This window comes from Bidens hawaiensis, unplaced genomic scaffold (genome assembly GCF_021521415.1).
Source record: "Bidens hawaiensis isolate Kalapana, Puna unplaced genomic scaffold, B.hawaiensis_p1.1 tig00014709_1, whole genome shotgun sequence".
Lineage (NCBI taxonomy): Eukaryota > Viridiplantae > Streptophyta > Magnoliopsida > Asterales > Asteraceae > Bidens > Bidens hawaiensis.
In genome coordinates, this window is record NW_027492286.1 from 580,743 (window position 1) to 603,638 (window position 22,896).

Consider the following 22,896-nt stretch of genomic DNA (forward strand, 5'->3'; position numbering starts at 1 on the left):
CGGCTGCTGAAGTGGGCTGTTGTTACCGCCATTGCTGCTGGGTCGGATAGGGGCATGGTGGAGGTGTCCACCAGGCCCAGTTAGGGAACCCGGGCTGTTGAGAGTATCCAGACTGCTGCTGATGTTGTCCAGACCGGGGAGAAAACGGCTGTCAATTGCTGCTGTCGCGTCCCTTGCCACCGCGGCGGTTCCAGGACCCACGACCCCGGCCACGGCCATGAGAGGAAGAGTAGTTGTTGTCGACAGGCTGAACCGGCTGGTTGGTTTGAGGGGTTGTTTGAGTAGAGGTTGCAGCCAGAACGGTAGAATGATACCCTTTTTGGGTCTCTAAACGCAGGACTTCATCATTTAGCATACTAACGGCTTGATCCCAATCAACGCCATCCCGATTTATGAGGGCAGCAGTGGTATTATATTCGGTTAGGAGACCCCTGACCAATTGAAGAACGAGGCGGGACTCGGTAACAGGGGCATCGACATCGGCCAGTTGGTTTGCAAGGTCAGTCAATTGCTGACAATAGTCTTCAACGGGGGAACACGCTGACAAAGTCAGATTACAAAACTTGGTTTCCAATGATGCAGCACGTGCCTTCTTGTTGCTGAGATGGATTTTCTCGAGTTTGGACCACGCAGCATGAGCCGTAGTAGTGTTGTCGTCCATGACTCGTTTAAGAAGGTTGAAAGAAATCGTACTGAATATCCATTGAAGGACAAGCGCATCGATTTCTTTCCGGGCCTCATGTTCCACAAATGATGATGCCGGAGGGGCAGTAAATATGCTCCATTACCTTGTAGGCAACAACATGTAATCGAAATAGCCGTATCCATTGAGAATACGTGACATTGGTGTCGTCTAGGGTACGAATCTTACTCTGTATATTTGTTACAGAGTATGCAGGATGTAAGGATTGGGGCTTTGGTGGCTGTTCATCAGATTCATTAGTCATCTTGATGACTTGGTCGGACGTATCCGAACAGAAAAGAAAAAAAAAGGAAGAAAGGCGGCGGAAGATTAGGAGGAAGAGAAGGATATCAGAATTGCTCTGATACCGTAAAAGAGTTTATGGTGTAAAGTTCTGAATGATTTCTATTGAATATTATAACCCTTTAAATAGGGAATGATACAACTGAAGAATAGGAAACAAATATACATACCAACTATACACCAAATCAATTACACAATATACATGCCAACTATACACCAAATCAATTAATATTATATTGGCTGATTATATGCCTGATTATATGTATTGCTAAGATTCCTATCTTTAATGAAACCATGTTTGTTAAGATCAAGATCATATATTCTTGGGAATCTAGTTGCGGGACTTTTGTTTCCCATCCAAACATCATGCCAAAAGACCGTCGAATCCCATTTACCCAAATTTTTTTCATAGTCGATAGAGGTATGATGTATTTATTACTAAGCTCGTTGATAGATTTAGAAATCTAATTCTAAATTCCGTTACCGTTAGCAGCCCTCCTTTTATTAAAGACGCTCCAGTTTCATCGATCTCGATAAGTAAGTTATGGTACAATCTTCACATCAACTTTAGCAATAGAGCACGGTTAAACGACTATAGACTCACAATCCCAACCCTCCCCTCGTATTTTCCGCCAATCTGGTGTCCGTCAATCTTACCCAAAAAATCTTTATTTATTTATTTCCTTATTTCTCAATAACCAACAAACCCAACACATGTCGATATCTTTTTTAGGCAAATTTTGAATCTCCTCGCTTCCCCGCTGACATACTTTGGGTTTTCTCGGTATCCTAATGTTGCCGTAATGAACTAAACTGAATCGATACCAATGAATTCCCACTGTATCTCCGTCACAATGCACAGTTCAAACCCACTAGTTCAAGTTATGAAATCATTAAGTTGCAACAACTAGTCCAAATCAAACAATTAATTGCCAGCAACCATATTCAGTTGGAATCGATGAAGGCTAAGCTGACAAATATGAAAACATTCTCTTTTAAAGATGGTTAGAATCGATTTTTCCTCATAACCCTATTATATCTAACAGAACTACTAGAAGTATAGTATATTTGATTATACAAATCTAATCAACTACTTAATAGTAACATCTATTGTTAAAAAATCTAAAATTTGATATTTACATGAAAAAATATATTAATCACAAAAATAGTTGAAAAAATTATATCAAAAATATGTATTTTTTTTTAAATTACACCATTTAATCTTACTAACCAACTAATGTAAGCAGAGCACCCACTATTCCACCAAACACTCTTTAATTTGTCTATATACCCACTATCAATGCTTTTACTACCCATAAATTTGACAGAAAAATTAAAAGCATCTTATCTGTTTTTTTTTATTTCAACAAAATCATAATAAAATATCTGAAGTTCTTGAGCTTTTTTAACTATAAATCTACTTAAATATTACAAGTGTATCATTTTAAATTATAAATCTATTAAAATATATACAAATGTGCTATTTTAAACAATAAGCATATTTAAATATTACAATCACACTGTTTTAAACTATAAAATCCTATTCAAGTATAACAAAATATATCATTTTAAACTAAAATATTTTAAATATTACAAATATAATATTAGTTGTTTGGTGATACCAATCACAAGTCATAACACATTTTGATTTGAACAAATATACTTATATACAAATTAATGGGTCAACTCACATTATACAATAGATTTGACTTTACCTAAATCACATAACGAGTAACTATTAATATTAACTTAAAACCTGTGAATAGTATAAGATGGTGTCAGTCAAATTCCACTACCCAAATAACATGTTTGACTAATACATAAATAACGTAACCTTTTATAGAAGGGAAAATTTTCAAAATAAACGTTTATGAAAACGTTTTTCAGGTTTTAGGTGTCATTTGCAAGAAATTCCAAAAATAGGTATTATAAACTAGTCGTGACGAGTAGTTTATGATTACACACGAGTAGTTTGTGGAACCAGTTAAAACTTGCCACGTGCCTTTAAACTAACCGTAACGAGCAGGTTCACTAATCATTTGCTCGTCACGACTAAATAAGTTTCATGCCTCGTAATCAACGTCCACGAGTAATTCATAAGTCATTTAGATGCGACGACTAGTTTACCTGGTTTACATTCCCTACACGAGTAGTTTATTAGTAGTTAACTCGTTGCGACTGGTTTAACCTTACAATCTACTCGTCGCAACTAAAGAACTTATGAATTACTCGTGGGCGTTGATTACGAGGCATAAAGCTTATTTAGTCGTGACGAGTAAATGGTTCGTTATGGTTAGTTTAAAGACACGTGTCAAGTTTTAATTGGTTATACAAACTATTCGTCACGACTAAATTATAATACATATTTTGGAAATTTCTTACAAATGACACCTAAAACCTGAAAAACGTTTTCATAAACACTTATTTTGGGAATTTCCTTATTATAAAATTATACAACCCGCATCGTATAATATGATGTGATGCGGATTTAGCCATTTAGGCATGGTTCACATCAGGTTGTACAATTTGGCATGATATTTAGCAACATTTGACAAAACACAAAGTGGGCCCGGGTTATAGTTATGGTCCTTATGGATGCCATTATTAGACCGTGTCAAACCCCAAATCCCAATCAACACATAAAACACACAATAAGGCTGAGGGGTGTGGGGCGTTAACCTGGGCGCGTGAGCCCCTCCGCTCGCGCCCTCAGGCGCTAACCCCACACCACCGGGGCGCGAACCTGGGCGCGAGCGGGGCGCGAGCGTGAGCCCCCAGGCAGGCGTGAGTGTGGTCGCGGGAGAAGAGAGAGGAAAAGCTGGTGGGCCCGCCCAAAAGAGCCGTTGAGGGGTGAATTTTTTTAAAAAAATTCCTTAAAACCTCTATATAATACCCCAAATTACTCCCATTTCAACCATATCAAAACACAATTTCACCTTACAAACCCTTATATAATATCCCAAACTCCTATATAATACCCCATTTCATCTATAAAATACCCCATTTCACCCATATCAATCACCACAACTTCAAAATAAAACCCAAAATCAACCCATCTTCCCAATTTTTTTTTTAAAAATAATGTCGTCGTACTCGTCTGATTCCGACTCCTCCGAAGAGGATGATTTGCTTCTTCATGTAGGGGGAGTTTTGACCGCAACCGTGGTCGATCTCTTGCAAAATCAAGCCCATCAACCTCGACTCCCGAGGGTTAGAGCACCACCTCGTGATCGTGATCGATCGGGTGCTAACGATACTTTGTTTAGGCATTATTTTAGCCCTCAACCGGTATATGAGGAGTCGGATTTTCGAACTCGTTTCCGAATGAGCAGACAATTGTTCATGCGTATAGCAAGTGATTTAGAGGCACGATATCCCTTTTTTCAACAAAGGGAGGATGCTAGGGGTCTCCCCGGTTTTACCCCTCTTCAAAAATGCACGGCTGCTATCCGTCAATTAGCGTACGGCATCTCGTCGGACGCTTTGGATGAGTATTTACAGATGTCGAAAAGGGTTGCACGTGAATCCCTTCATTTTTTCTGCCAAGGTAAAAAACATTAATTTTACTTTATATTAAATATTTATTACATTTTGTAATATATATTATACGTAGGAGTCATATCGACTTACGCTCGGAGATATCTGCGTAAACCTACAATGTATGACATCCAACGCATATATGAGGTGCACGCAGAAAAACATGGTTTTCCTGGGATGCTAGGTAGCATCGATTGTACGCATGTTGGATGGGCTATGTGTCCAACGGCCTGGCGAGGTCAGTTCCACCGTGGTGATCATGAAGGGCCGACCCTTATACTTGAGGCGGCGGTGTCACAGGATCTTTGGTTTTGGCATGCTTTTTTTGGTGTTGCTGGGTCAAATAACGACCTTAATGTTATCGATCAGTCAAATTTGATCAATGACCTTATCGACGGGGTTGAACCACCTCAATCTTTTGTTGCAAATGGAGAACTCTTCAAGTACGGGTACTATCTGGTCGATGGTATTTACAACGAATGGGCTTTGTTAGTTCAAGCTTTTACAGATCCAATCGCCGACAAACGGAAGTATTTTACGAAGAAGCAAGAGTCTGCTAGAAAAGATATTGAAAGAGCTTTTGGAGCTATAAAAAAACAATATTATGTTCTGGCGAACCCAATACGTTATTGGACTCGGGAGAGGATAACGGACGTCGTCTACACGTGTCTGATCCTACACAACATGACGTTAGAAGACGAGGGCAAAGCTATCTGCCAAAACTACCAAGGTGACATTCCGCCACAACCGTCCACAATCAGTGATCAACAAAAACTTCATAACATAGCAAATATCAAGAGCCGTGAGATACACGGGGATCTTCGACATGAGTTGGTTGAACATTTGTGGGCGAGGCGACCCGATGATCTTATATTAGATTAGTGTTATTATTAAGTATTATTGTTTGTTTAATTTTTAGTATGTTTTTTTTTGTAATTTGAATTTTAAAAAAAATGTGTGTTTTTTTTAATAATTTATGAGTTTTTTTAATAATACGTTTTTTGAATATATTTATAAAAAAATAAAAAAAATCCGCCGGAGCCCCTGCTGGAGCCCCTCCACACCAGGGCCAGGGGCTCCAGCGGGGGCTCCAACACCCACCTTATCCAGTTTCTCTCTCTGCCACACGTCACAATATTATTGGCTGTAACCCCCACTCGCGCCCCCGTTAGAGCCCCTCAGCCTAATAATATTGTTTACAAAATAATAATTGAACAAAGTGTTGAATCTTGAACATGACGACATGCTCATGATAACCAAACACCCACCACACCAATTCTTCTTCTTCTTCTTCTTCTTCTAATTCACTCCATCTATTCAATTATGCCATCAGTTTCATCTCTTTGAAACATTTGGTGGGTGGGTTTAGATTAAGAAGATAGATAAAATATGAGTACCATCGATAAGGGTGTGTTGGATGATGTTATCACTAGGTTATTAGATGGTAAAGGGGGCAAACAGGTCCAGTTATCCAAGTCAGAGATCCGTCAGCTCTGCGTCAACGCCAGACAAATCTTTCTTTCTCAACCTAATCTCCTTCTGCTTCACGCTCCCATCAGGATCTGCGGTATGCCTTCCATTCCATTCCATTCCATTATTAATACTCTCAATTGCTCATGTGTTTGCTTAGCCCTAGATTCCCTAATTATAATTTCAATTGTGTGTGTGTATATATATATATTTGCATATATATAGTGCTAGGATCAAATAGAAATGGTTCTTATATCCCACAAAGCGTCAGAATCGAAGGAAAAAGTGACGCGGTGACATTTTCGTAATTACACGTATAGCGTAATAACGCTACAACATAAATTTCAACTAGCGTAATAATATTAATAACTATGCTATAGTTTTACAAGTAGCGTAAATTGTAAAACTATAGTGTTATTATTATAATTATTACGCTAGTTGAAATTTATGTTGCAGCTTAATTACGCTATACGCGTAATTACAAAAATGTCATCGCGTCACTTTTCCCTTCGCTTCTCACGCTTTGTGGGATAAGAACCATTTGTACATTAGCTTATTGTGGTGTCAATAAACATGTCATGATGAATTGGTGCCCTGTATTTATGATAGGTGATATACATGGACAATATCAAGATTTATTGAGGCTATTTGAGTATGGGGGGTACCCTCCTTCGGAAAGCTACTTGTTTCTTGGTGATTATGTTGACCGAGGGAGACAAAGTTTAGAAACCATATGTTTGCTTCTTGCATACAAAATTAGGTACCCTGATAAGGTGTTTTTGTTAAGGGGAAATCATGAAGACGCGAAGATTAACCGCATATACGGGTTTTATGACGAGTGTAAACGGAGGTTTAACGTTCGTCTTTGGAAGATATTCACGGATTGCTTTAATTGTTTACCCGTTGCAGCATTGGTTGATGATAAGATTCTTTGTATGCACGGTGGTCTTTCACCGGAACTTGAGAATTTGAAACAGATTAGGGAAATCGAGAGGCCCACTGAGATTCCTGATAATGGGCTTCTTTGTGATTTGTTGTGGGCTGATCCTGACCCTACAATTGAGGGGTGGTCTGATAGCGATCGGGGCGTTTCGTGTACATTTGGAGCTGATAAAGTTGTTGAGTTTTTAAAGAAGAATGATCTTGATCTTATTTGCAGAGGTCATCAGGTAAAAAGTTAGCTGTCTTGACCTGTTTTTTAAAATATATAATGAACATTTTACATGATTTTGATAATATAACCTGTTTTAACTATAGGTGGTGGAGGACGGTTATGAGTTTTTTGCTAAACGAAGACTCGTGACGATATTTTCGGCTCCAAATTATGGAGGGGAGTTTGACAATGCAGGTGCACTGTTGAGTGTTGATAAATCTTTGGTGTGTTCTTTTGAGATATTGAAACCGCTTGATCATTCAAAAAAGCCCGGGACATCTAAGCTGCCGCTTAAAAAGGTAAACCGAGTTTAATTATTGAATGTGAACGTTGTTTTCATTTCATTATTCTGCATGTGAAGATATGTGTAGCTAATTTGACCTTTCTTGCTTAAATAGATTAATATCGGTTATTAAACACATTTAATACGTGTCCTTTTCTAATTATGTAGACATCAATTTTTCTCTAGCATTAAAAGAATAAAGATGCTCACTTTCAATAAAGATGGCCATCTTGTATTATGAAATTTGACCTTTGACGGTTGACGTTAATCACACTTTGATCTGCCCAAAGTAAATGCAACATTTTTTGTTTGAATTTAGTCTCTTACCTGGAAGGAAACTGTTTTCCTAAGTAGTAAGATAAAATTACTAATTTACCCTTTTCTGATTACCTAAAATTAGAGACTGTGATACACGCTCCCTTTTCTTAGAACGAACGTGTCTTTGATATCATGAAAAATGCCATTTTTGGTCACTTTATGTAATACCTTTTGTAGATATTCAGAATTCATTTACCAAACATCTGATTATCTAATTACAGCTGAATATCCGATTCTGATTATTTATATCACATAATCATTTCAGAAACGCGCACCAAACACCCCATATATGCAAGTTAAACATCTTATTTATTATTTGAACTAAGCATCACCAATGTAACACTCTTGTTCATTGTTTTTATTGTGTGTGTGGAAATAGCTATGGGTACTTTCTACAAATTGTTCATCCTTTCTGTAAGAAATATTCATCGAACACTCTTGATCATTTTTTTTCTTGTATGTTTGGAAATTACTATGGGTATATTCTATAAAAGAATTTTCTTTTCTATAAAAAAGATTCATCTTTTTCATAAAGATTCATCTTTTCTATAAAAGATTTTTATCTTTTCCATAAAAAGATTCATCTTTTTCACAAAAGATTCATCTTTAGACGAATCATTTCTCTATTCGGAGGTCAGTCATCAGTCATGAACTTTTACAATCAGTACTTACCCTTTACTGCTTGTTTTAACAGCCACCAAAAACTTGAACAGTCTGACACCAAATTGCACCGGAGTAGTCTTTTAGCCCTTTTGAAGAAGCATCATGTGTCAAAATGATCAAATCTGTAAGATCAGCAATCTAAAGGTAATATAAGTAATCTGCAGAAACTAAGATGTTTCGAACTTTCAATGTAGTTTTTAGTTGGTAGGTTGTTGTTCGACATGTAGATTGAAAAAAGAGCCCTTTTGAGGTTTTGTTAGCTTTGTATATTATCCGTATAATTTGTTTCCCTTTGGAGATTGTATGAAGCTTGTGTTTTGGCAATTTAGGATCATTTGCACTTAGAATGAATCGATTCATGTTATGTTTATCTGTAAGGGCTAATTTGAAAATATATCAAACGATTCGAATGGCCATAACAACGCGACCATTGAAACCGAATTATCAGTTTGATTTATCGTTTTTTAAATCGTAGTTAGTAGTGTAACATATAAGTTATGTGACAAGCAAGACAAACCCATAATGAGGCCCTTAAATTATATTGAAATCAAACAGGTGTTACAATGATGAGATTTAATTAACACTTGTGACAATCATGAATAAATAAAACTTTTATAAAAACTTTAATTTACAACCCCGCACTTGTAACGAATCTCACCTTTGGTCCCTGTTAATACACCAACAGAACCTAAACGTACCATTGCTGCAGCAAAATCCTTTTTCCAAGCGACGGGGTTATTCGCATAGTTAGTTACCGTCGTGGCTGTTACCGTACTATCAACCAGAGCCTCATCGGATGAGAACAAAACCCGTTGCTGTTTAAGGTTACGGTAATATTGATTATCTAGACGATTTGGAGTCACTAGATCAAGTTCGGTTGTCCTAGACCTTTGGTTCATCGGGCATTTCTTTTTCAAGATGGTTGCGTATTTAGGATCCAACGTGGGATCCGTACCATTACCGTTAAAAAAGTAGAGACGGGATGCAACAGAGCTACAATTGGCTCTACCTATAGAGTGGGCTCCAGAGAGCGCCACTAGATCTTTGACACTCAACCCTTTATCCTCGAACGCCGTTTTCAGGCTCTCTAAATCAGAACCTGGTCCCGGAAGGTCGACTTCACCACTATTAGAAACCCTTCCGTCACGTCTTCCTGATGGTATAGCGTAAGAGAATCCACCAACAATGTTGGTGCTATCTCGGGCTGCAAATGCCAATATGTCAGAACACGAGACTGTTTTTGGACATGCGGCTTCGAGCCTGGCCTTAGCCTGATCTATCATCTCCAGTCCTCTCAAGGTCCCCTTGTTCGCACCTGCATCTTGCTCGGAGTCATCTTTCTTAAGTAGAAGCGAAGCGTCACAACCCTGAAAATTGATTGCAAAAGTTGAAACCGAGTAAACGTTTAGAACGTAATCAGCCATAGACGCTACAACAAATACACAAAATCTGTGACGGAACTAGAACGCCTTATATGTAACTAGATGGTTCAACTCGTCTTTTTATTCAAAAAAAATATATTGTATTTAAAAAAAAAAATTCTGACTTGTCAGCGAACCGGTTTTGCTATGCAAATGTTCGTTAAATTCTTAACACTTGAAAACTTGTAACATTATAACAATGTTCACATTTATAACACAACAAATTTAGTTGTTTTAGTGAAGTATTACCCTGACAAAGCAGTCATGAAAGTAAAGTCTAATGATTCCAGCAGCCATTCCCGGGTTCGCTGTGACTGTCTTCGTCACTGTATCTCGCACAATCTTTTCGGCTGCTGGACATGTGATTCTATAAAACCCTATTTTCAATGGCTTTTGAGCTTCGGATGCATCAAAATTCGTTAGAATCAAGGCGAAAAGAGTGAGCTTCAAGATCCCAATAACCATCCTTGGCATGTTTATAGCCTTGGCTGGTTAGTGATCTCCAATATGTTGAGTTTGTCTCAAAGGCATGTAACAAATATATATAAGCTCAAAAGTTATGACTTGGTCTTTGAATTCATTACTAATTAATTGAGTTTTCCAAAGAGAAGATAATGATTGAGATTAGCTTCCAATAGAAAGCTACAAAACAAACTGCATTTCACTTTGGTATGTTCATTTGTTGGTTTATATTCCTTTGTTTCTATGTGATTATACATACTGTTATAATTTATATATTAAATAGCCTACAAGTCTAACTAAGTTTACTTAAAAGTTCTTTTTTTTAAAGCAAAATTTCATATTTACCCAACATTTGCAAGGATTTGAACCCGCAACCTTACATCGGTTTTCAACTTATTATATATTTTTAGGTAGATAAAATATTTTCCATTCAAGACGCACAAAAATCATTTTGAACGACATTAGTCGTTTTTTCATTTGTTCAGAATGTATATTAAATTCGTTACACTAGAAATTTGATATTTCACTACTTTTCAGTATTGTAGTAAATTTATTATACTTTTATATAATTTACATATAACCCGTATAACCCTGATATAAACACGCATAAGAGTCAAAAATAAACATCTTAAATCAAGTGAATATAAATAGTATGACAAATGGATGAGTTAAAATAATATCGTTGCATTTTAGCCATCTTGTTTAGTTAGTTGGCCGGCTTGAATCATTAATCTTGAGAGGGTCAAAGGGGTTTAATTTTAGTTCTAAAATGTGATTACGTTGACGTATTAATTATTAATAGGGAAAACACTATAAAATATATAACTTTAAAGAAACATGTAAACGAATATAATCACCAACGTAAATGAACAAACATTTTTTTAATGAAAAATGTTACACTCTTAATCTACCTACTTTACACTAGTAATATATCCCTTTGCCCGGGTATAAACATAAAACCTTCTACCATGTACTTTACATTGGCTAAACAAACAATAACCTATGTAAATTGAGCGTTCATGAATAAACGACACAACTATTCATCCTCCCTCGTTTAGTTAAACATATACAAACTTCATTTATTAGTTCGTGTAATATAACGAACACATAATTTTTTTTTTCATGTACTTCATTTATTATATAAACAAACTTTCGGTTGAACAGTTCACTGTTTTGTTTTCTTATCGGGCTAGTTGAGATTCTATAATTTTGAACTATTCAGAGGTGACAAACCAAACCAAAGATGTATTTTTGTGTAACTTATTTAAATTATTTTATGGATTAAAATCCATTTTTATGTGCTAAAAGTCCATGCATGACGTCATGTAAGTAAAGTTGATGGGGGTATCAAAATTATTTACCTTAATTGGGCTGAACATAGCTAGAAATTAATAATTAATCCATCGGTAATTTACGGGACGCATTCCACCGTCTGCTGCCGTTAGGATCGAGAGAATAGAATTTTTTTGTTTTGAACTGCAAATGCAGAAGGTCCGGTTAACTGGAGTAATCTAATGGCAAGAAGACTCTGCACGTTCATGATAGCAGAAAATGCAAGGTAGGGCTGTCCAAAGTGCTTGTCACTTGGAAAATGCTCGCTTGTTTTTTTGCTCGATTGTAAACGAGCCAAACAATGAGCAAAGTTCCGCTCAGTTCGGTTCGGCTCGAATATTTTTAATTTTTTTTACATATAGATATATATGCACAAATATATAATTTATTCTTATAATTATTTTGAATAGTTAAATATTGAATATTATATATATATATATTTAGTTATTGAATATTTTAAGTATTTTAAAACTAATTATATTTAATATTTAATATTATATATTTGTGTATGTATAATTAATTTTTAATTATTAATTGTTTTATATAAATTATATCCAACTTTAAACTTCAATTTTATAAAAATTTGTAAGCTACTAGTTTTTCTAAAAGCTATTATTTTCTTTTCTTGTATATTATATTCAACTTCATATTTTTTTTCTTATAAAAAATGTTAAAAAAGAAAAAAGAAAAAAAATTAACCCTTAAAAAATCGCTCGATAACACTCGAAAAATGCTTGCTTGGGCTCGATTTTGAGCCGATTGGTTTGGTTCAATTTGTAAACGAGCCAAGCAACGAGTAAGCCCTCGCTTGATTTAGCTTAGCTCGTGAACAACCATAGAGTAGGGTAGCCCAACAGTCTACCATTTCCTATTTTGGAAAAAACTTATCGCTCGAATGCCCACTAGATAAAACCTAAGATGAGATTGAATTTTAACTTGAGACCTTGCAGTCTATAGGCCAAATCATCACTTCCTTTAATGTTAATGCCAGCTGCGCTAAAGCTCGTCGGGGAGACAAAGTTATAAATGATTTATTTATTATTTGAATTAATAGTATTATTATTTTGGTACCAGACCGGGAGCATCTGTCACCCGTGGCGCCAAAATATTATTCTTCTGGTTTTCGTTTCAACGCATACGGCTTACGTGATTACCGGTCAGATTGATTGTTTTCTCGTTGTTCTTCATCAATCGCATCAGTATTCTGTAGATTTCATATTCACATTGTCAGATTCCTGTGATTCCGTTGCTGAATTCCGTTATCTAGGTCAAATTTTGGCAAAATTTTACTCAGATTAATTAGGTTTAAAGTTTCTATAATTGCCACGCATTCTGAGATGAACATGATGAATTTAACTTTCATGTAAATGTTATTAGGATTTGTTGCCTCCGTTAGTTTTTAATCAGATTAGGTTGAAGGTGTTATAATTTCTAGGGATTCCGAGATTGAACGAATGATGATCGGATAAGTGTAGTGAGAATTTAATAGTGTGGATGGATGCACATGAACCAGACCGAGCATCACCATCGAATCATTCTGAAAGTAATGACGGAACGAATCGCCATGGTAAGTCGAAATCATCTTGGGGATTATCCACAGCTGTTCACGCGGTCCATGGCGTGGGATACGTGGCTAAAAAGGTTGTTAATAACAGATTAACAGACTCTTTATGGCATTCAAAAAAGACCTCTTCAAGTACTTCTGATAATCATTCTAATGAAACCGGTAGCGGTCACACCTCACAACCGTTGTTGAATGTTGAAGACGGAAAAACTCCAAATGTGCCTAAGCCTACACACGAGACGGAAGTTGTTAATGATAATGATCAGTTAGAAGAGAGTTTGAAACCTCAAGATGGCTCACATAGTGGCATGACAGGTTCAGATGTTGTTGACGGGTCAGATGAGTCACCTGTTAAATCAGTTAATCAGCGTCGACGGCCTAGAAGCAACACATTTGGTTCTAATGTCTCTGACCGTATAGGGAATTTAAAGTCATCAGCTAGACGGCCTAGCACAGCAAGTTCTAATTTTGTCAACCAGTCGGAGAATTTGGAAGTTTCAGATGGCTCACATGTTGTTAAACCGGTTAATAAACATCTGTGGCCCGGGACAGTGGGTTCTACTGTTTTAAATAAAACCATTCATTTTCCTTATATAGCTAGTATGACACCAAACCTTAAGAAACCATCATTCCCAAGTAATAATAGCAAGCATTTCCCCGAATCTTCAAGTGATGTTACAAATCAACCGTCACTTGAATCCCAACCATCTTCACCAAACACGTCACACATTTTAGCCTCAAGAGGTGTTAGTCCCGTCAGTGTCAACAGGGTCGGCCCTTCGCTTGCCAGTCTTGCCCCCACCAAAGGGGTCAAAACTTCTATTGCTAGAGGGGTCAGCCCGACTCCCGCTAGAGGGATTAGCCCGGCCCCAGCTAGAGGGGTCAGCCCGGCACCGGCTAGAGGGGTCAGCCCAGCACTGGCTAGAGGGGTCAGCCCGACCCCAACTAGAGGGGTTGATCCAGACGTGAGTCCCACCTCTGTAAAGCCATATAAGTCATCGGGTCGAAGACACTTTTTCAATGCAAATATACTTTCTGTTTTCACTAAAATTGTCGACAATAGAAAGGAAAAGAACATGACAGATCAAAAAGAAGTTGCGCAGTATTTGGAGCTACTTTACAATATACAAGTGCAGTGGCAATTTGCTAATGCGAGTGCAGAAGCTGCATTGGATATTCAAAGGGCAACTGCTGAGGTTTTGATTCGTATCACTAAATAACGTGTCTTAATCTTTGAATTGTTTTCATGCTGCATCATTTGATATTATGTTTCATGACGCAGAAATCTTTATTTGATATGTGGAGAACTATCTTAGACCTCCGGGATTCTTTAGCTTCAAAGAAAATCGATGTCGACCTGTTACTAATGCAGCTAAAGCTCTATGCTGTTTTATATCGACAAGTAATTCATTATCTTTTATTGTTCTAACTCCAACTGAATATTGTTCTTGGATATGGTCAAGTTACATGTAAATAATTATTAATGGTAATCTTAATCTTGATAAAATGATTCAGGTAGTAATCTTAATTTGAGATTTTTGAGTGACTTTAACGTGTTTAACCCATTCTCCCTTTAACTAAGTTTTATGAATTCATTCGTTTTATTTGAAACACAACCTTAATTGACCTGATCATAAGTAAACAAGTAGATTTTCCATCTTGTTAAAAGATTATTTACACGTATGATATAAACAGAAGCTGCTAATCATGCTTGTTCAGTTGTTCTAGTCACTGTATTATCTTCTATTTCCCATTTTTTTAATAAATATTAATCATGGATGATTGTGACTCAGATGGGCTTTATCGACGAGTGGGCTTCAATTCAAAAGGAACACGAATCTGCTGTATTTGCAACCACTAATGATCTACAAGCAAGAAGTCTTTCAGTTCCTATTACTGGTGGAGCAAAGGTATGCCATTACTTAAAAGTTTACTTAGGCCATTTCACATATAGAGTAACCATCAACTTATATAACTCACAGGCAGATATTAAAGGTTTGAAGTTGATTGTTTTCTCAACCATCCAAGTATTACAGTCAACCGTATCCTGTATACACTCAACAGTATCAAAGGTAAGTGATTTAAATACTTTATATAAATATTTGTCTATTACTCTATTAGATAATTCATGACTGACCCTGGGTAGTCAAAACAAGTTTGGGCGAAAATGAGTCATTCTTAATTTTTCTAATACTGGTCGATCATAATTTCTTGCCTTTTCTTCTTTAACGTGGAGGGGCATTTTGGCCATTTTACAATCACTTACAGCCAAAGTTAACCTTTATCAGTTTTAGGGACCGAAGGTAGGTTTGTAAACGAACCAAAGAAACATGAACAGTGGATGTTCGTGTATGTTCGTTTAACTGTAACAGCACAAACGATAGAACACGAACAATTAAACGAATGAGATTTTATTTTGTCTTGTTCTTGAAGAAAATGAACGTGTTCGTGTTCGTTTTCGTTCGTTGACAGCATAAACAAAGGGTTCACGAACGAATGTACTTGACAATAATTGACCGAGCATAACATCTAAAACCAGTTAAAAGTAAACGTGAACAACATTGTGTTGGGTTTAAAAGGTAATTAAAACTAGACTATATTTTAGTGGGTCTAAAAATTTAAATGAATACATTAATTAGCGTAAACAAACTTAAACTAAAGAACATAGATGAACTTAAATGATTGAACAAGACATGTGTTCATGTCCTTTTCGTTTAACTAAATGAACAAAAAAATTTATTTTTGTTCGTTCGTTTATTAAATAAACGAACTTCCTGCAGTTCGGTTCAGTGAATGTTTAGTTCTTTTGCAAGCCTAACCGAACCTGTTAGGTTTGTGCAAACCACTGGTCTAAATATGTAATTTTTCAAACCAAAATTAGTGCATACCACAGGGACTATCCTTGTAATTAACTCTTTAAATAAGCTTTGATAATAAGATTTAGGGAGTTGGGTCATATATTCATATGCATTAAATAGACTGGGATGGCTTTCAACCCTTTTAGCCAACTTTTTTTGTGAATTGACCTGTTTTGATCTCAGACAACCTATTCAGAAGTAAATGGGTCGAAAGTAATGTGTTGAGTGATTTCTGCTTATGATTGTCTATATTGTCTTTGGTTTGTTACAGTTGGATAAAACACATTGTCTGGCTTCTGAACTTGCCAATTTAGTATTACATGAAAGAGCGCTTCTTGATGAATTTGAAATCCTTTTGGGTTCTGTAGCTCCTTTACATGTAAGACCAATATCCAATATTATGACTTGACTTTGCTGCAGTATAGTTATATTAGAAATGAGAGTAAATTACAAATTTTCTACTTTATGTATTGCTCAAATGTGTCATTTAGAATGGAAAATTACACTGAGTTTCAAAAGTTATCATGCTTTATGATTTTTCCACTAACAGAAGTTAACTTTTAAGGTTAGTTTAATAAAATGACCTTTTGCCTTACCCCTTAAAGTACGAAATGTGTAAATCTTACTAATCTTTTATATACTTTAGTTTTCTTTGTTTTGTTTTTTATAAACTTATCTTAAATATCACTAATTAAATAATTATAATATTTTTATAATTTTATTTATAGAATTTTTAATAATTTTCTTTATAGACTTTTAAGCTATTATAAATTTCAACCCATTTATCAATTAGAGGAATATTATGATCTCATTAGCTTAGCGAATTTAATGTTTTTGGGGTAATTTTTTCTCTAAAAATTTCCTGTCATATGCACAAAGATTTGGAAAGGAAAGTAAATTTATTACAGTTCTTTCGAATTATATTTTATTTATTTTTAAATTATTAAACCCTCTAACTACTTTTTGAGCCCAGAATGTGTAGAATCCGTTTCTGTATGCATGTAAACCGCGTTTGACTTATTTCCCGTTAGATGTTCTTCTTACTTAACCCATCATGACCGGTCAAAGATACAAATGACCCATTTGATTTTTGTGTTTTGTTTATATACAGATTGAAGAATGCAGCCTTAGGAGCTATCTACTACAGTCCAATCGAACTAGCATGACCGAATAACCATTTTAGGAGGTAAATAAATCCTCGGCTTTGTTTATGCTAACTTATTAGGCGTGTTCGGTTTTGAACTTGTTTAGGCTAGGTTTTCGAAATGAATATTAAGAGAAAGTTTTGGCTAACTTTTTTATTTTTCGAGCAAAGTATATAGATACACATGCGGCTAGTTTTTCACATTGTATTAAGATATTTCCTTCTATATAGCTTATACATACGAGTAATTTATATTACCGCTTCTTCTACACGTATCTTTGATATATTTAGGGGTGTCAATAGTGTCGTGGTTGATTAAGAGATTTACTTATGTGCAGAGGATTGATTTGTCTTATTTAGTGGAGCTTATAAACAAAACAATACCAATAACTAGTGAAATTTGAAACAATAAGCACACATAGATATAACGTTGTATATGTAGTCAGTTTGATCGAGCTATGTTTATAATCGAACTACATAGACTTGATTTATTTTCGAAAGAGGATCAAATTACGATTATACGAGACATCTATTTATAGCAGTCTAATTAGGGCCAAAGCATAACTTGGTCTATTCACTAGTGTAACAATCTGGTTCTCAATGTTTATCTATTAGTGTAGTGAGCATCAACTCATATGGACTCTCTACTGACTTGCCTAAGTTGACCATGAGAAACGTAACTTGACTCGTGATTATAATGCTCAAAGCTGAAACTAAATTAATATAAACTCCAACATTGACATAACCTTATGCATAATTCATAAGCTAACCGATGACATGACGTTATGACCCCCACACGTCCACACCCTATACACCCTAACTTATTCTTCCGCAAACAAGGTTTTTGCTTTCATTAGGATGAAGAGGGTGCTTCCCGGAGTACCAAACTACCCAACTGGAAATAAACCAGTGATCAATGGGTTACACCTCACGTTTACCCAAGTGAATCCAATAGTACCTTATTTCATTTTTCCACACAAAGCGATTAATGATTGTTCATTGGAAATTATTTCGTGTTCATGAACCCGAATTATTTTCTCGATTCCTTTTGCTGAACCAATTGGGCGGTACTTTAAAGTACCAGATCAACCCGAATGCATTTCCAGATTACAACCCCTTCATCAAAGGAAATACATCAATATGAACACTGGTCTAACTTAACAAAATATTTCACTTGACCAAATAAACCATTAAGATCTTGACACCCGGCACCAATGAACACCGAGTGCACAATGAGCCAATGACAGCATGACACAAAATAAGAAAGGACCACAAAACCGAGTCACACAGGCAACATCGAGTGCACAATGCCACAACAAGCTAATGCCACAAAATAAGAAAGGACCACTAAAATGAGTCACATAGGCAACATCGAGTGCACAATGCCACAAAATAAAAAAAGACCACTAAAACGAGTCATGCAGGCCGTTATTAGTTTTAAAAAATTATTACGGGCTTTTTTTATTATGCCAGTTTCTTAGTTTTAAAAGGTTATTGATTCTCAGACCATTTTAATGTATGATCTGATAATTAAACTAAAAAAAATAAAATTCTCTCTTATTAAGAGATGAATAATGATTATATAATGTAGGTGCTCTATCAAATATAACTAAAGTGGATATATATTACAACATAGATAACTTTCTAAATATAACTAAACTAATATAAACATGAAAATTACAAGTAGCACGGTGCAGCTTATTCTTCGTTTGCCTTCTGTTTTGATGAAATTACTACTTTTTTAATAGAATATAAGCTTGACTACAATATAGATCTAACCCTACGTACCCCCAATCACACCAAAGACACTCATAAACATAGTGCTAAATCCTACCTAATAATCTGTTACATTAGTTAATGTAGGTTTCGATCCATTTGGATCAAGCCGATTTTACAATTATAAGACGAAAGGGGCTAGGGGCCGGCTAGCCCTAACCATTAGAGCCAGTTCGTTTAATTGTTTTTTGTTGATTAAGTTAAACAGGCTAACCCTAATTGTATTTGTCTATACATTCATCTACTTGTACTTCAATCAGTTGTAGAAATAATGAAAAAGAAACCCTAGTTGGTAGCCCGTGGACGTAGGTTAACTCTTTGTTTACTCATTTTGTTAATTAAGTTGTTTTAGCTAATTAAATTTCAGTTTATTGTCTGTATATAACAAGTGTTAACAATTATATATAATTTATATAATTAATTTGAATGTTGAAACTTCAACCCAGAAAGATATTGGAGAAGTGGTCCCTGAAGAGAAATTAATAATTATGAAACCCTAGGTTGCCTGCTTAAACCCCTACTCACACTAAAATTGAAGTGTGATGAACTCATGGGAGACTACTGTACTCTATATAAAGTTTCAATAGAAAATACAAGTTATTATGTGTAAAGTCACAAACCAAATGGTCCTGCTTCTTGGGTCAAGATATCATAAACCCTAAAAATATATTTTATTTATTTATTTTTAGAAGCAGCTAGAAAACCATCTAATTTGACTGTGCCATTTGGCACTAATCCTAAAACCTTTTTCCATGGTTATTGCAAGAATAATTTGAGAAGAGTTTATATATGTCAGACTTTGTATATGGGGGAATCAATGATGATATATGCACATTACTAAAAGGCATCAATATTAATGCGGCGCACGGCAATGCTGTGGGAATTCGGTCGGTATCAGTTTAGTTCGTTACGCTATATTTTCATGATGTTTAGAGTTCAATATTGTTCACCGCTTTCTTTTCTTGGTTCAGCTAAGAGTTTGTTGGAATTGAATCAATAGACTCTTAACAAATAATACAAGGTATAAGGCAAATTGTGTAGAGATTACATGAACGAAAAACTGTACATAATACACATTCAAAATATTTGAAGTGAAAAGTCGAACGATTAAAGAAAATATATGATGCTTCTCTAATTTGTATGATTTGTTAGACTAACAACACAAATTCGTTTCATGACATATATCTTTATATTGAAGGGATTGTGTACAAGGGCATAAATTTATGAAGAAAACCAAGCATCATAACCACATAAAGGTTATGATAGATGTATTCTATTTGAATAACATAACTGCTGAATAATTAACTAAAGATCAAACCAGACCAATAGGGGTTTGGTCTAGTGGTCTCTCTAATGTGTATATAAGCTGCCTATGAACCAAGTGATTGTGAGTTCAAGTCTTAATTCCTAAACCAGTGTGTGAGTTTAGAAAAAGAAATTAGATCAAATCAGTATATATCATAATCCAAATAATGGGGAAAAGGGTCTACTAATCCTAAGGCACCCCCAAACTTAAACGGCCTTTCGACGAAAAACTCAAATGGCCGTTTAAGGGTAGGGGACTATGACAAAAGCCCTAACCTTCAAACGGCTGTCGGTCTCAAACAACCGTTTGCAAACAGTGTGGCCGGGATTAGATTGTCAGTGGCATGTGTATAGTAACACCTCTTGGAGGAATTATGCAGTTAATTTATATTCCATCCTGACGTAAATCTTCTCATCTGTTCTTCCTTCTCGTTTTAATTTCCTGTTGGTTCTTGCAGCTTGCCTCAACTGATCCACAGCTTCCCTTAAAGCAATCTTCTCCAAATGAACCTAGAAATATTAATAGGTAATATTCTGGTAGCATATCAAGTGACTTCCAAGCTCATGTGAACCCTTAAAGCTATTTTCCTACCAATCACTACAAGTGCTAAGATAGTGTTAACAATATGTGTGTATACATATATATTCATGGAGAGAGAGAGAGAGAGAGAGAGAGACTGCTTTTAGTGTTGGTGTGTGTATTTGATTTTGATAGTTAAAAGACTTAACACAGTTACCTTATTGTTGGATTTGTTTATGGATATGAATCCTTGTCAAAGATAATGAAGTTTTAAGAATACATATTAGAGATAAGTGTTACGTATGCTCTTGAAGAATTTGTGTAGGAACTAAGAAGTCTGTCCTTTAATCTCAAGCCATCAAACTCTAGTGAAGATTACTTGGAATGATTTCTCATTTTACAACTGTTGGTAGATCTTGCTGCAGCTTCATCATCACTTTCTTTAATTTGGTTGGCAGCCGCTCTCTGTCTCTCAAACTCCCTATACTTATTCAAGTACCTCATAACCGCATTGGAGCCGTCATCAAACCCTAAAGATGCAAGAGCCCAAACAGATATCATCTCCATTTACCGTCTTGCGATTCTCCTTGTGACACTTTTCAGATGCCTCCCCAGTCACAAAACATATGAACTCGGTGGCGCACTCTTGCATCGTCTCTTTGGCTTCTTTGGAGATCTTGGCTGTGGGTGGTAGGATCTGTTTCATGATTCGCCCCACATTCGCTATGGGCAGCAAGTTATCATGCTCATCCACCATACCCTTCTCCAGATTTAGTCAAGATTTCCTAAAACACATACACACATTTCACTTATAATTACTTATATAGCATATATGTACATACGTGTTTTTATGTGTAGATTAGATAGATATATTTGCTAGGACATATTTGAGGGCTCTTTGTAGGCAACGTATTCTTTTCTAATTGGAAGACTAGAGTTTTTAAATTAATATTTTATGTTTTTGAGCAAAAAGTGAATCATGGGAGACTACAACAAAATAGGAGGAATAAGGAACTCATTAATAAGTTGAGATGAATATAAAGATGCTCTAGTGATATAAAAAGAAAAAAAATATGACACTACTAAATGAATGCTCCATGAATCACATTCCTTAATATGGATTCCTCTAATATCATTTCCACTAGTAGAAAATTATCATTTTAAAGATTAGTTTTATGGTTCTGGCAATCCATAAGGATGATGTGTAGACCATTTAACAAATATAAAGTCATGTTTGAGTCAATCCACATTGATGTAGTCAGATTATAAGTACTTGGATAACTCTTGAGAGCATTACATAGCCTGTATCTACAAGGGAAAAAATGATGTAATATGTTGTTTGGTCTTTCAATCTTTGATACAAAACACCCTCCTAAATTCAACCCGGTTTCAAAAGAAAACCTGTTCTAATGTTGGATTGGTGTGCTTTAACCAGACTCTGTTTGCCACAAAAAAATCCAGGGTTGAATCGATACGAACACAAACAGAAAAACACACAAGAAGAATATACTAGATAACTCCCGACATATTGAGGATTTGTGATACTCAATAAGTCAAATAAACACACATAAGTGGGTTGCAACCCATTTTCATTGTAATGTTTATAAAAAAATTAAACTATGAAAAAGAAATTGTTAACTGCGAAATTGAACTCTCACCATGTAGGAAGTGACATTTTAACTTCCAACACCCTGGTACTACCAATCCAAGATCCTTTGGTAAGTAATGCTAATATGCTAGAAAGAATTTTCTTTAAACTAAATTGTGTGATTCTATATAGTTATCAACCACTTTTTTTTATATATATTTTTTTAATTCATAAGATAGGTTTTTTGATTATATATAATTGATAAGTATCATATTAATTTTACAAGGCACATTTTCCATGCCTAATATGTTGCAAGTGCAACATTTGAAACTTTTACCTATTTGATAAAATGAAATGTGAGACATTAAATTGAATATAGTGCAAATTTTTACATGGATTATATTTGAATTACAAAGATGCATACACCCTTCACTTGTAACTCACCAATCTCTTTTCTCCTTACAATTCTTTATTAGAAAGTGTATGGACATAAAATGTCCACATACATCCGCCTACC

At 35.5% G+C, this 22,896-nt stretch overlaps 3 protein-coding genes across 3 annotated transcripts; 2 read left to right on the forward strand and 1 right to left on the reverse strand.

Moving 5' to 3' along the window:
• The first annotated feature begins 5,715 nt into the window (after positions 1-5,715).
• Positions 5,716-8,740, forward strand: LOC143547317 (serine/threonine-protein phosphatase PP1-like). Its single transcript, XM_077038773.1, has 4 exons — positions 5,716-6,089; positions 6,602-7,161; positions 7,250-7,444; positions 8,441-8,740. The coding sequence occupies exons 1-4, from the start codon at positions 5,912-5,914 to the stop codon at positions 8,453-8,455; spliced, it is 948 nt and encodes a 315-aa protein (XP_076894888.1). The 5' UTR covers positions 5,716-5,911; the 3' UTR covers positions 8,456-8,740.
• A 274-nt stretch (positions 8,741-9,014) lies between these two features.
• On the reverse strand, positions 9,015-10,328 carry LOC143547293 (peroxidase 5-like). Its single transcript, XM_077038752.1, has 2 exons — positions 10,080-10,328; positions 9,015-9,776 (listed from the first exon to the last, which is right to left on the reverse strand). Exons 1-2 carry the CDS (start codon positions 10,302-10,304, stop codon positions 9,033-9,035), a joined length of 969 nt encoding a protein of 322 aa, XP_076894867.1. The 5' UTR covers positions 10,305-10,328; the 3' UTR covers positions 9,015-9,032.
• A 2,790-nt stretch (positions 10,329-13,118) lies between these two features.
• LOC143547308 (uncharacterized) lies at positions 13,119-15,320 on the forward strand. The gene is made up of 3 exons (XM_077038763.1): positions 13,119-14,384; positions 14,471-14,590; positions 14,982-15,320. The coding sequence occupies exons 1-3, from the start codon at positions 13,119-13,121 to the stop codon at positions 15,318-15,320; spliced, it is 1,725 nt and encodes a 574-aa protein (XP_076894878.1).
• The last annotated feature ends 7,576 nt before the right edge of the window (positions 15,321-22,896 follow it).